Here is a 12,118-nt window from a genome sequence, read left to right on the forward strand (position 1 = left end):
CTTTTCTAAGAGGAAATGTAGTGTAATTGTATGACGGCAATGTGCTTTTGTCCTGTAATGATTAAATGATTAGTCTTCCACTGAAGCACTCTCTTTCAGAGTCATAATAATTTAATAGATGGTTGCTTTTCATATTAAACATTTGGGAATGTTTTTTTTTTTTCTGGGGCAGCTTTTGTTTAGATCATTTAGCCTTTTAAAGCTCAATTCTGTAGCTTATTCTGTAGATGTGCCTACTATACAATACTATCCAAAAGTTTGGGGTCAGTAATGTCTTTTAAAAGAAATGAATACTAAAATATACATTAAATTGACCTTAAGTGAAAGTAAAGACTTTCACAAAAAATATTTTCTTTTGAACTTCCTATTAATAAAAGAATCCTAAAAAACAAATGTATCATGTTTTCCACACAAAAAATATTAAGCAGCACAGCTGGTTTCATTGTTGATAGTAATAAGAAATGTTTCTTGAGCGGCAAATCGGCATATTGGTATGCTTTCTGAAGGATCATGTGACACTGTAATGATGCTGAAAATTCAGCATTGCATCATGGGAATAAATTACATTTTAAAATATATTAAAATAAAAACTGTTATTTTAAATTGATATAATATTTTACCATTTTTTATTAAATAAAAGTCTAAAAATAAAATAAACAGTCTCCCCAACACCAAACTTTTAATGGTAGTGTACATTTAAAATCTTTTCCCTTGTTCAGAACTGCATTGCCACGCATGAATGTAACGGCATTGACATCATCATCGCTCTCATCCTCAATGACATCAACCCTCTGGGAAAGAAGAGGATGGACTTGGTCCTGGAGCTCAAGGTGTGAGAACACTTCCACTGCATTATGGGATGTGTACTGTAGTTTTCAATCCAGTCCAAAATAATTGACTTGAATTGTCTTTTTGTTACAGAATAACGCCTCAAAACTGCTGCTTGCCATCATGGAAAGCCGCCACGACAGTGAGAATGCGGAGAGAATCCTGTATAACATGAGGCCTAAAGAACTGGTGAATGCACTTTGCATTAAACACAAACACATCTTTCTCCTGTTCCTGTGGACAGATTTTCTGTTTTGCATATGGTGGCAAATCTACTGTCATTATTGAAATGTTTGGTTGGTGTACAGGTGGAGGTGATCAAAAAGGCCTACCTGCAGGGAGAGATTGAAGTAGAACACAACGATGATGATGAGAATGGCGAGGAAGAGCACGCCGCTTCTCCGCGAAATGTGGGTCACAACATCTACATCCTGGCCCATCAGGTGACGCACACAAATATGCACTTAAACACACTTTGACTGCGTTCACTGTGTCAGATGTCTGGATTATATCACTGTCTTCCCCTCCCCCGTGTGCTTCAGTATAGATTTTCTGCCTATTCACATAATTATCTGGGACAACGTTGGAGGATCAGTTATGTAACCATGTTAGGAACGGTGCAGCTTTTCCACCGGCTCTCCATATGACACTGTTTGGCATCGGGAGTTTGTGAATGAAAAGACCAGAGGACAAAAAAGTACATTAGACAGTGCCCTTTCATTCAGTTTTACCCAAATAATAGAGAAATGTGCTTTTGCAGGTTGAGGCTCAAAAGGTCAGTCCATAATTGCAGCTACAAGTTATCCATTTCTGTGGTGGCTACACTGGCAGTGTTTTTTTAAACAGAGTTTATTTGTTCACTGCTGGGCTTTGACCCTCAGTTGTTGTCGTAATTGGGCCATTGTGAGAATATTGAATGCGGCTATTTCATGGCCATTTAGCTTTTGGAGAGGGAGATCAAATTTAGGTAAATAATATTAAAAACATAATAAAATAAAAAGATACATGTTAAATTATTGTTTTTAAGTAAATAAGTAGTTAATAACATTATAAGCAGATTAAATAATGGAAAATACTAGTGTTGGCAAAATAAATCGATGCATCGCGAATCAAGAAATGATTCAGCATCGATTCTGAGATTTCCTGAATGCATCGTGATTCTTCAGTACATACATATTTTTAAATGATATGATAAAAAAACAATAGGCCTATTTTGATTTGCATGCAAATAGTTCCTGAAGATTTTTTCATAAATACTGTATTTATGGGGGGGGTTGGCACAGTGGTTACCCAGGAAAATTAAAAATGGCACGTCAGGCCGAAAAGGTTGCCGACCCCTGATCTAAAGGCTTTAGATTGGTAAAATGTTTCATGGTATTTGCCTTGGGTTTGGGTGGCATGATTGCTATGGTATATTATAGGATTAAGGATGAAACCTTTGACATCATATTCTGAAAGATTCATAGATTAGGTATGTCATTAATTAACAGTAATCTACCTATTGGACAGTTACGAGCTCAGGATTGTGCCCTTCAGTTCGAAACAGCGTTTCTCAGATAGGCGTTGGCCTTCTGTTGACGGTAAAGCGTGTTATGAGCAAAACAACAAGGCCAGACGGATCATTGCAACATATATTCACTGTCACAACGAAAACAAACACAGTCTCATTCCTTTTTCCACATACACCCACAGCTCGCCAGACACAACAAGGAACTCCAGGCCATGCTGAAGCCAGGAGGGACGTACGGGGAGGGAGATGAAGCTTTGGAGTACTACGCCAAACACACAGCCCAAATCGAGGTCAGTGGTGTCCATCTATGGTAGCCGTTACGGATCCACCATCCATGGACTCGAGTACACAAGCATCAGTATTATTATTGTTCATTTGTTGAAAAACTCTGGCGGTTATGCTACAGATATTAAGCAATCAGCGATCAGATTTACAGTTTCCAACTGGCAAAAACAAAAAAAAGAGCAAAAAAAAAAAAAAAACCCATAGACTTATAGATACCCATAGAGTAGTCTCCAGAATCAATTACTGTTTAATTTTGTCACATAAATTCACGGCGTTGATCAAACAGAAAGCTGCTTGGTTTTAAATGATTTTTTAAAGCAATGCCATCACTATTGACACTGGACAGTGGACCTTTCTTTACCTTTGAAAAATTCAGTGAAATTTCACTACTGTGATTGCACCTTTAGAAGACAACAAGACAAAACCAAAACAGCAACTCTGTAAGTTATAACCTCCAGTGTCCACCAAATGTAACCCCTATCCCCAATCAAGACAGCTTGCGACATTGCATTTTTTCTCTTACAGATCATCCGCCTGGATCGCACAATGGAGCAGATAGTTTTTCCCGTCCCCAACATATGCGAGTTCCTAACCCAGGAGTCCAAGCTCCGCGTCTATTACACCACAGAACGCGATGAGCAGGGCAGCAAGATCAACGACTTCTTCTTACGCTCTGAAGACCTCTTCAACGAGATGAACTGGCAGAAGAAGCTGCGAGGTACTCAAGAGGCCACTGGTAACGCAAACTCCGTGCCTTGTGCGTGCGCACTCCCTTCCTCTATAACCTAGTAAGCTGTTTTACACACCCTCTCCACTCCCAGAGCATCCAGGGACCCATCAGGGCTCTGTTCATGTAGGGCACCCTACAGCTTTTGGTGCTGGGATGCACGCCTCACCCTGACCCCCTGAAGCCTGGGCAGTGGGGAGGGGGTGTAAATGTTAACTTATGTAAGATAGACAAGAATAAACCTATAACTAAAAATTATGTTAAGTTTGCTTAAGATTTTGGTTTAATGTGTGCTTGAGGGTTTGGGAAACAAGGAAGAAAGATGGGTCTGGGAGAAGTATGAATGAATCCCAAGCAAACACACATGGAGAATCCCAAACAAACAAACATCACAAAAGCTGATTATGGTAATAAACTGAATGAGGGATCAAATAAACAGATGATGGCAAAAAAGAAATTTTTTAACCCATTTTCCACCAACCCAGTGCTTGTGACCAATCTGGAACAATTTCCAACTAGCTCTGCACCAGGCTTTAAAACCTGCTGGTTTTAAAGCCTGCTTGAACCAGAACCAGTCATGGTGGGTTAATGGCTATTTTCTTGTATGGGACATTTGGCCACAGTTCTTGTTTGTATCTGTCTTTTGGTCATGAGTTAAAAAGGAGGGTGTGAATAAAAAGGAGGGTGTGAATTCCATGTTAGTAATGAACCTCTGTGACTGACATGTGAAGGTTTTTATCAGGCTGAATCAAAGTAGAAGCAACGTTCCATTGCCGCAACCCCAAGTCATGAGTGTGGCGGCCTGTGTGTGAAAGTCCCCTCCTCCAGTTCCTCTTTTCAGACAAAAACCCCCTGTCAAAATAGCCATAGCTTAGAAACTAAATCCTCCAATTAGACTCCTCAGAGAGTCATGGGCCAAAACAAAGGTGGCGGTTGAGGTCAGCGAGCTCTCGTATATGGTTTGGCCGCACTAAGAATCCCTTTGAACTCTTTGGTCTTATTTCTAGGATTTTTGACTTTAATTTTAGGTGCCGGTGGTGAAATTGCATGTCTCCAAAACTGACCAAACAGACTCTATCTTCATTCAATACATGTTTTATTTGGAATAACATTGTTTAACTTAACTAAAGAAAAACTGTTTTTGAAGGAATACTAGACTTAAAGTTAGTGCATTGGATATTGTCCTGATTGGATGTAATTGGAAATGCACATGGTCAGCTGGATCACATTTGATCTTGAGATCATTCAGAAAGAATTGGTAATTGAGGTCGTCATGGAAACTAACACACAACTGTCCTCATGTTGTTTAGCAGAAGGCAGTAGAATGACATAATGTGATTAACTGCCTAAAAAAATCAACTTGGAAGAAATAAAAGGTGAGCAGTACTGTGTGGAACTTGTGAGTGACATCATCTGTTATTTCATCCCAGCAGGCCTTGTTGTATAACGTGAGATTAGTTTCTTTCTTCCAACCACAGTGCATTACATTGTTCTGTATAGGTTGGAATAGGCAGTTTTAAGGGTGTAATGTGCAATTTCTGACCTACCACCAAAACTAAACAAAATTGCAAAAATAATGACTTTTCAAACTGATTTCAAACGATGCCATCTTCTGTTGTTCAGGCAACCGGTGATCCTGCTCTTAAATTCATGCAGTTGGTTTAAACCAATGTTATTGTGTCAGTACTCAAACAGATTGCTTCCCCTAGTGGCACAGAACTTACACACTTGGCCAAAATTGGTGCTTGTTTGAATATCAGCAAATGGGTTCAAATGAAATCTGTCAGTTTGTGTTTGTGTCAGAACCATGTACGTGGAGTTCTGACATGGTGTGCATCAGGGGCGTAGTATTGGACCCTTTTAGTTTTGTGATAGCAACACTCTGGAAAGGTACAAATTGTGCTGTGTTGATGTTCCTTAACATTTGGAATTGAATTTTTTGACTTGCTGCCTCCTCTCCAGCTCAGCCCATCCTGTACTGGTGTTCCCGTAACATGTCCTTTTGGAGCAGCATCTCCTTTAATCTCGCCGTCCTCATGAACCTGTTGGTTGCATTCTTCTATCCACTGGAAGGAGTGCGCGGAGGTGAGTTTTTTTTTTTTTTTTTTTGCAGTTTGGCATTTAATTCGATACAAATGTAATTTTTTATAATATAATTGTATTATTATTATATACATTATACTGTAATAAAGGAGTTTTTCAAATCTCTGATCCAAACAAGCTGGATACTAGTGCTCTGTAGACAGTGCTCTGTAATTGTTAGAATACCAACCATAACTTTGCTCATACTTGCATACATTGCTAGATTACAGATTACTGTTTTCATGGAAGTAATTGAGTGCATTCAGTAACAGATGCTGGATTTGACACTTTTACCTACTTTCAACACACACAGCTCCTGAAAGACATAATTTGGCCTACATAACAGAGTTCCAACAAAAATGCTGCTGGCCTTACTTCTGTCGTCACACATTTTATATAATTCATTCATTCTGAATGATTTGATCCCCTCCACTTACCTCAGTAGCATACAATTTTTATATATATATCCATGTTTATTCCATATAATCACTGAATAAATGTATTAATTGTATAAAATTATATATTAATATATTAAATATATATTTTAATATTTATTGTCAAGATTGATATAATTCATGATTAAACATTTAGAAATATTAAAAAATATGAGTAAACAAAAACTAAAATACAGATACATATTTACCTTCAGACACCTTGGAAAGCATTTCTGATCCACAAACGAGTATGTTCTTTATGGGGTGTCGTAATGATCAACATAACTTTTGTGCTAAACCTCATTATTGATCTTGCCCTCTTATCTGAGATCACTCGTGTAACATGTCACCTGACTCCGGCACTCACACGCACAATATTTCCCTATTCTCATAAGCTGTTAAGACTGTGTGTCTGTCTGTCTCCTCCCTGCTCTTTCTGATCAAAAGCGTGTTTGTATACATGTCGAAGGAAAACGACACCTGTTTATTTCAGAGCTGAGATTTGACCCTGAAAACAGAGACCCAGATAAAGTCAAAGGACTGCCAGTTAACTTCATTCTTACATCATCGGTATCATCCTAATGTAAGCCATGTTGTAAGTACATACAAGGAATATTTCTTAGGTCTTTCTTAGGTTTATTTCACTCTTCTTTTTGTTGTTGAGCATTGATTGTCCAGTCATTGTGACTGGCATAAGTGCCACATTGTGACTGTCATAAACCCTGCATTGTCCAGGCTGGAGTCAGGCTCCAAGGGCTCTTTTGTTTTGGGCCTTTTCCTTTATCAAAGTGCACATGAGTGTTTGGCCCTTTAATTGAAATCTCTAAAACAAAAGCTCCTCTGGACACATAAAAATACAGCTCTCGTACATATTCAATATAGGTCATGATTTGATATGTAAACCAATAAAAGCTGATAAAAGACATGTTAAAGGTGGATTTGAAATATTGTCTTTGCAATAAACATGGTTGTAAAACAATCGGTAAACTGACAAAATATTTATAATCGGCTGTTTGATATTTAACAAAGAATTATGTAAGTAGTTCAGTAGTTCATTTTCCTTTTGTACCATACTTGCTGTTTGATTGTCTAATGTTTTTCTAAAGATTTTATAGTTGCATGTGCCACTGACATGGATAACTGTACTTAAGTCAAGGCCATAAGGTTAGAAAAAGAGAAACTGCAATCCTTCTTCATTGTATCAGTTCTCATTGGTTGTTTCACACCTTATTTTTCACTTTCATTGTTGGCACTTCAAAATCGATTGTCTTCCGACACATTTTTATAAGCACATTTAAGAACAATCAGCACCTCTAAAGCCGATTAAAAAAGGCCTTCTGTAGAGTTCAGTAGGTCCCTGTACAGTATTTGTAAAGGTCAAGCAAGAGGCCCTACAGAATTCTAGAATGTGTGTAAGAGCAGCGCAGAGGCATGTCCCTTCCCTCCTGCCCAGTCTGGCAGAATGTAGCCATTCAAACACAATGAGGGCTCCAGAAGTAGGTCAGTGTGTGTAACCTCATTGCACAGGGACGCATAGCATAAATGGTACAGCTGTGAGGAGATCTAGGGCTTTAAAGTAAAATTATAGCCACTTCCTTGTCAGTTATAGATAAGGTACATGAACATTGCAATTACATTCTATGGTGCCTAAGAAACAGATGTTACTTTGAGGTATGAGTGAGTGGACATTACAGTCTTTCATGCATAGTTTCATTCTTCCTGACCTCAATTTCAGTTGCAATTGTGGCCAAAATTTTGAGACTACTGGCTATTTGTTTATGTGGGAATGTTTGTTTATTTATTATTGTTTTTAATTTCTACAGTATATATTTATATTTTATATCAGTGATAAAATTTTCATGTTATTTAATTCAGTATTTTTCTTTACAACCATCTCTATACCAAATTAGTGAACTATGTCCCACTTTTGTCTGATTGACAGTGGCGTTCAAGTGGACATGATCAAAGCCTGATTATCAAGTTCGCCAGCATATATTGATAAAAAAAAATTCCAAAATAATCTTGTGCTTCATTGGAGTCACATGATCAGTGTCACAAATTTACTTGATTAGTAACCTAGACATCAGAATTCGAAATATTTAACTCGTTTCTTTGTTGTTACTAAAACTTTATTTCCAGGTTTAAATTAGATTTAGAATCCTAGAGTTTCAGTGTGTAGTCTGTTTGTGTGTGTGTAAGGTTGTGGAAATGAATGGAACAGAGCCTTTGACGTCCTCTATTCTGAAAAATTCCTGGCCGCCTACCAGCCCTGTTGGTCCAAACCCCAGCTCGGCTCGGCCGTGAGTCTGTCCTTGCTCAGTACCCGACGCTCATGCATCTTTCAGCTGTGATATTTTTAGCACGCCGTGTTATGTAACAAGCACCTGTCCATGTGGTCTACTCGCTGGCGGGAGAGTGAGTGAGCGAGCTGGAAACATTGCCTTTGTGAAGATCCTGCAAATCCGACTGGCCTCATTTTTCTTCTTTGCGTACACACACACACACTCACACCATCTTAGCAATCCCACTAATATAAGACCTTGCTGTACTGTACGTTTTATTGATTAATACCAATGCCAGAGTGGCTCATTACAAAGCTTCATCGAACCTTAACATATTCAAATGTGTTATGTAACTTTTTTCTATTTTCTTTTCAAAGCATCTTTCCCTTGAGGGCTAGAATGTGCCCGAACATGTTCAACAGGTGAAACTGCAAGTACTTTAGGGAATCCCATTTAGATCTGCTGTACAGAAACGCAGTTTCAGATACGCAGTGCAGTCATGGGTAATGACAATGAATTTAATCTTAGCTTAGCATCTGTACTTCTGTTATTCGTCAAAATTAAAATGTTAGTTCAGAATTGTACAAGTTAATTCAGCTAAAAATTTAATTCTTTTTGTTCCAAACCTATATGAACTATTTTCTTCTGTGAAGCACAAAAGGAGAAGTTTAGCTGAATGTCTTGACTCCCGTTTTCTAGATGCATTGAAAGTTAACAAGTCTTCTGAAGCCAAAATAGTTTGAAATGTTAATCTTAAGGTATTTTATAAGTCCTTATTCATTTCTTCTATTGTATTCCACAGGAGAAAGAATAATGAGTGCAAGTAATGACATAATTATCATTTTTATATTTCCATATTCATGCAGATCAAGACGTTGTACATGTTGCAACAACCTAAAAATGACACCACTTGCAGAAACACACTGTGGATTTTTAATCAGAATCTAAGTTGTGTCCCTGAGATAGTTGAACATGAGGTCTGTGGCATCAATGACGCTGTAACCATGACAGATGGCATGATAACATGTCACTTCTGCGGTATTTTTATCCCAGAGCATGATTGATGGCAATAAAATGTGTTTACCTCTTTATCCTCAGGCACCCTGGAGCCACACCTCTCTGCACTGCTTTGGGTTGCAATGTTGGTTTCACTGGCCATAGTTATAGTGCTACCCCAGCCTCATGGGATTCGGGCGCTCATCGCTTCCACCATATTACGTCTCATATTTTCAGTCGGCCTGGAGCCCACACTGTTTCTTCTCGGGGCCTTCAATGTGAGTGAACAACAGTCTTCTGCCAAAACTCGTCAGGCCGGCAGTGTTGTTAGAGGGCAGCTCGGTGTGTTTTGCACTGAGGTGTGTCGTGCGTCACTGGGGGATTTCACACGGCTTTCACAGGCCGATGTTAAAATGGACTTGGCTTACACAATAACTCCACTTTCCCCTAAGTGTATGCACACGTAGTATGCATCCAAACCATACATCGGTTCCAAATCATCTTAAACTTAAAGTGTTCATGCTGCTCTTTTCTCACATGCATGTATTCAAAACATCTCTTGTTTTTAGCAGGAAATACTGTGGTTTTGGAACGCAAAGTGAGGTTGAATAAATAATGACTAATCTTTAGTTGGGCAACCTAATCTTTTTGTACATGCAAGATGCACAACACTAAAATAAGAATTTTACTTGGTTATGCTTACCAAGACCCCATTTATTTAACCAAAAATAGAGTACATTTTAAAATATTGCAGTTTAATAGAACCATATTCTATTTTAATATATTTTTTTAAATCAAATTTATTCCTGTATTGCAAAGCTGAATTTTCATCGGCAATTAGTCTTCAGTGTCATAGTGATACATCTTACAAAAATCTTACTCTGAACATGTAAATGGTAGTGTAATTATTTCCTACAAAAAACAGCATGAGCTACTAACAATTTTTTGATCTTGAACAGAGTTGAAGCTTGTTTGCATTTTTCCAAATCATAAGCTGAATGCTTTGATAATTTAGTGGTTTTATGATTAAATACGATTTCAATATAACTTTATGGAAATGTTTCATAATGCGGGGATTGAAAACTGATGCAAGTATTTTAGCCCATAATTTGTGGTTCTGCTTCAATTGTTGGTGTATTCGTAATGATACACTACAGATAAATGTTCTTATTGCTAAAGGTTACCTCAACTCATTATATATAAGCAAAAATTGTGTTTGTAAGTCCAATAAAATCTCTTAACGCTATGGTTGTGTTTTCAGGTGTGCAATAAAGTGATTTTTTTAATGAGTTTTGTGGGAAATCGCGGTACGTTCACAAGAGGATACAAGGCCATGATCATGGATGTGGAGTTCCTGTATCATCTGCTTTACCTCATTATATGCAGCCTTGGAGTCTTTGTTCATGTCTTCTTCTACAGCTTGCTTGTGAGTAATACACACATACACTTTCAGTCACTCCACCAGACATACCCATCTTTCACACAGGGACGTCTCTTCTAACCCTGACCTCTCACCTCTCACACTTTCACCGTCACGTATACTGTATACACGTGCACACACACACACTCTCATCTTACTCTCTCTCTCCAGCTCTTTGACCTGATCTACCGAGAGGAGACGCTGTTAAACGTCATCAAGAGTGTAACCAGGAATGGCCGCTCGATCGTTCTGACCGCTGTGCTGGCTCTCATCCTGGTCTACCTCTTCTCCATTGTTGGATACATCATCTTCAAGGATGACTTCATCCTGACCGTGGACAGGATATCCAATAAAACTCTTGGTGAGAAAAACAGATGGATTTCTATCCGATGTAGCTCAAAGTCTGAAAATTAAACTTTGAAAACACGTGGCAGTCCACATTGTACAAGAGAAATCTCTTGTTGTTTCATGCAACAGGACAGATTTCAAACAAGTAGCTGGTTATTTCGCAAGAGTACTTACAGGTCACCCAATCAAATAAAAAGAAAGATATAAGAAATTATGTTATGCTTATAAAAAATGAAGCTTATTTTTATAACCAGTCCAATTTTTTTTTTTTTTTGCATTCTGACACTATTTTTATGACAATTGTCATTTCACTCTTGAATCCCATTAGTGTTATGCAAAAAATCGAATTCTCATTATTTTAATATGAAAAAAAGGTTTGTATGCTACCGTTTAGAGTTTGGGGTATTTCTTTTTGAAAGAAATGAATTCTTTTAGTCCGCAAGCATGCATTAAATTGAGCAAAAGTGACAGTAAAGACATTCATAATGTTGCAAAAAGATTCTATTCAAAGAATCCTGAAAAAAAATTATAGCAGTTTCCATAAAAATATTAAGCAGCACAACTGTTTTCAACATTAAAAATAATAATAAATGTTTCTTGAGCAGCAAATCAGCAATGATTTCTGAAGGATCATGTGACACTGAAAACTAAAGTAATGATGCTGAAAATTCTGCTTTGCATCATATATTCAAAATTAGAATTTAGAAAATAATTATTTTAAAGTGTAATAATATTATAGTTTTTACTAAATTTTTGATTAAATAAATGCAATTTTGGTGAGCATAAGAAACCTCTTTCAAGAACATTCTACTTACCCCAAACTTAAAATGATATTAAATCATATATTAATATAATAACTATACTTTAATAATTAATACATATTGATTTAAAAGTAACAATTTATAGCTCCTAATCTGCAGTTTTTCCCCTATGTTCAGAGCAATCTGCCAGTAAGATGGGAGAGTTCCTGGCAGGCGCTGTGTGTCGGAAAGAGGAGAACTGTTCCACGGAGACCATGATGGATGGTATGGACCCCATCACTCACAACTCTCTCCTTCACACACACACACACACACACACACACACACACACACACACACACACACACACACACACACACTTCTAATTAAATCTGAGTAGTATGGCCTGGTCATGAGACGAGGAAAGTTCTCAAGAATCCCTGGTAGGTTATGTGGGTGATGTTTG

The 12,118-nt window shown here is 37.7% G+C and overlaps 1 protein-coding gene across 13 annotated transcripts in view; it reads left to right on the forward strand.

Annotated features, from left to right (window-relative positions):
* Nucleotides 1-12,118, forward strand: part of itpr1b (inositol 1,4,5-trisphosphate receptor, type 1b) — a 127,454-nt gene that overhangs the window by 98,688 nt on the left and 16,648 nt on the right. For 7 of the 13 annotated variants that reach the window (XM_042733861.1, XM_042733860.1, XM_042733859.1 and 4 more), the window contains 10 exons: nt 720-830; nt 922-1,017; nt 1,137-1,271; nt 2,521-2,628; nt 3,149-3,380; nt 5,313-5,435; nt 9,247-9,422; nt 10,406-10,570; nt 10,736-10,925; nt 11,851-11,937. In XM_042733861.1, coding sequence (XP_042589795.1) covers nt 720-830; nt 922-1,017; nt 1,137-1,271; nt 2,521-2,628; nt 3,149-3,380; nt 5,313-5,435; nt 9,247-9,422; nt 10,406-10,570; nt 10,736-10,925; nt 11,851-11,937 — 1,423 coding nt within the window. The remainder of the gene's footprint in view (nt 1-719; nt 831-921; nt 1,018-1,136; nt 1,272-2,520; nt 2,629-3,148; nt 3,381-5,312; nt 5,436-9,246; nt 9,423-10,405; nt 10,571-10,735; nt 10,926-11,850; nt 11,938-12,118) is intronic. The other 6 variants (XM_042733863.1, XM_042733867.1, XM_042733868.1 and 3 more) reach the window with 1 other exon arrangement.

The sequence above is a fragment of the Cyprinus carpio genome, chromosome B11 (assembly GCF_018340385.1).
Source record: "Cyprinus carpio isolate SPL01 chromosome B11, ASM1834038v1, whole genome shotgun sequence".
Taxonomy (NCBI): domain Eukaryota; kingdom Metazoa; phylum Chordata; class Actinopteri; order Cypriniformes; family Cyprinidae; genus Cyprinus; species Cyprinus carpio.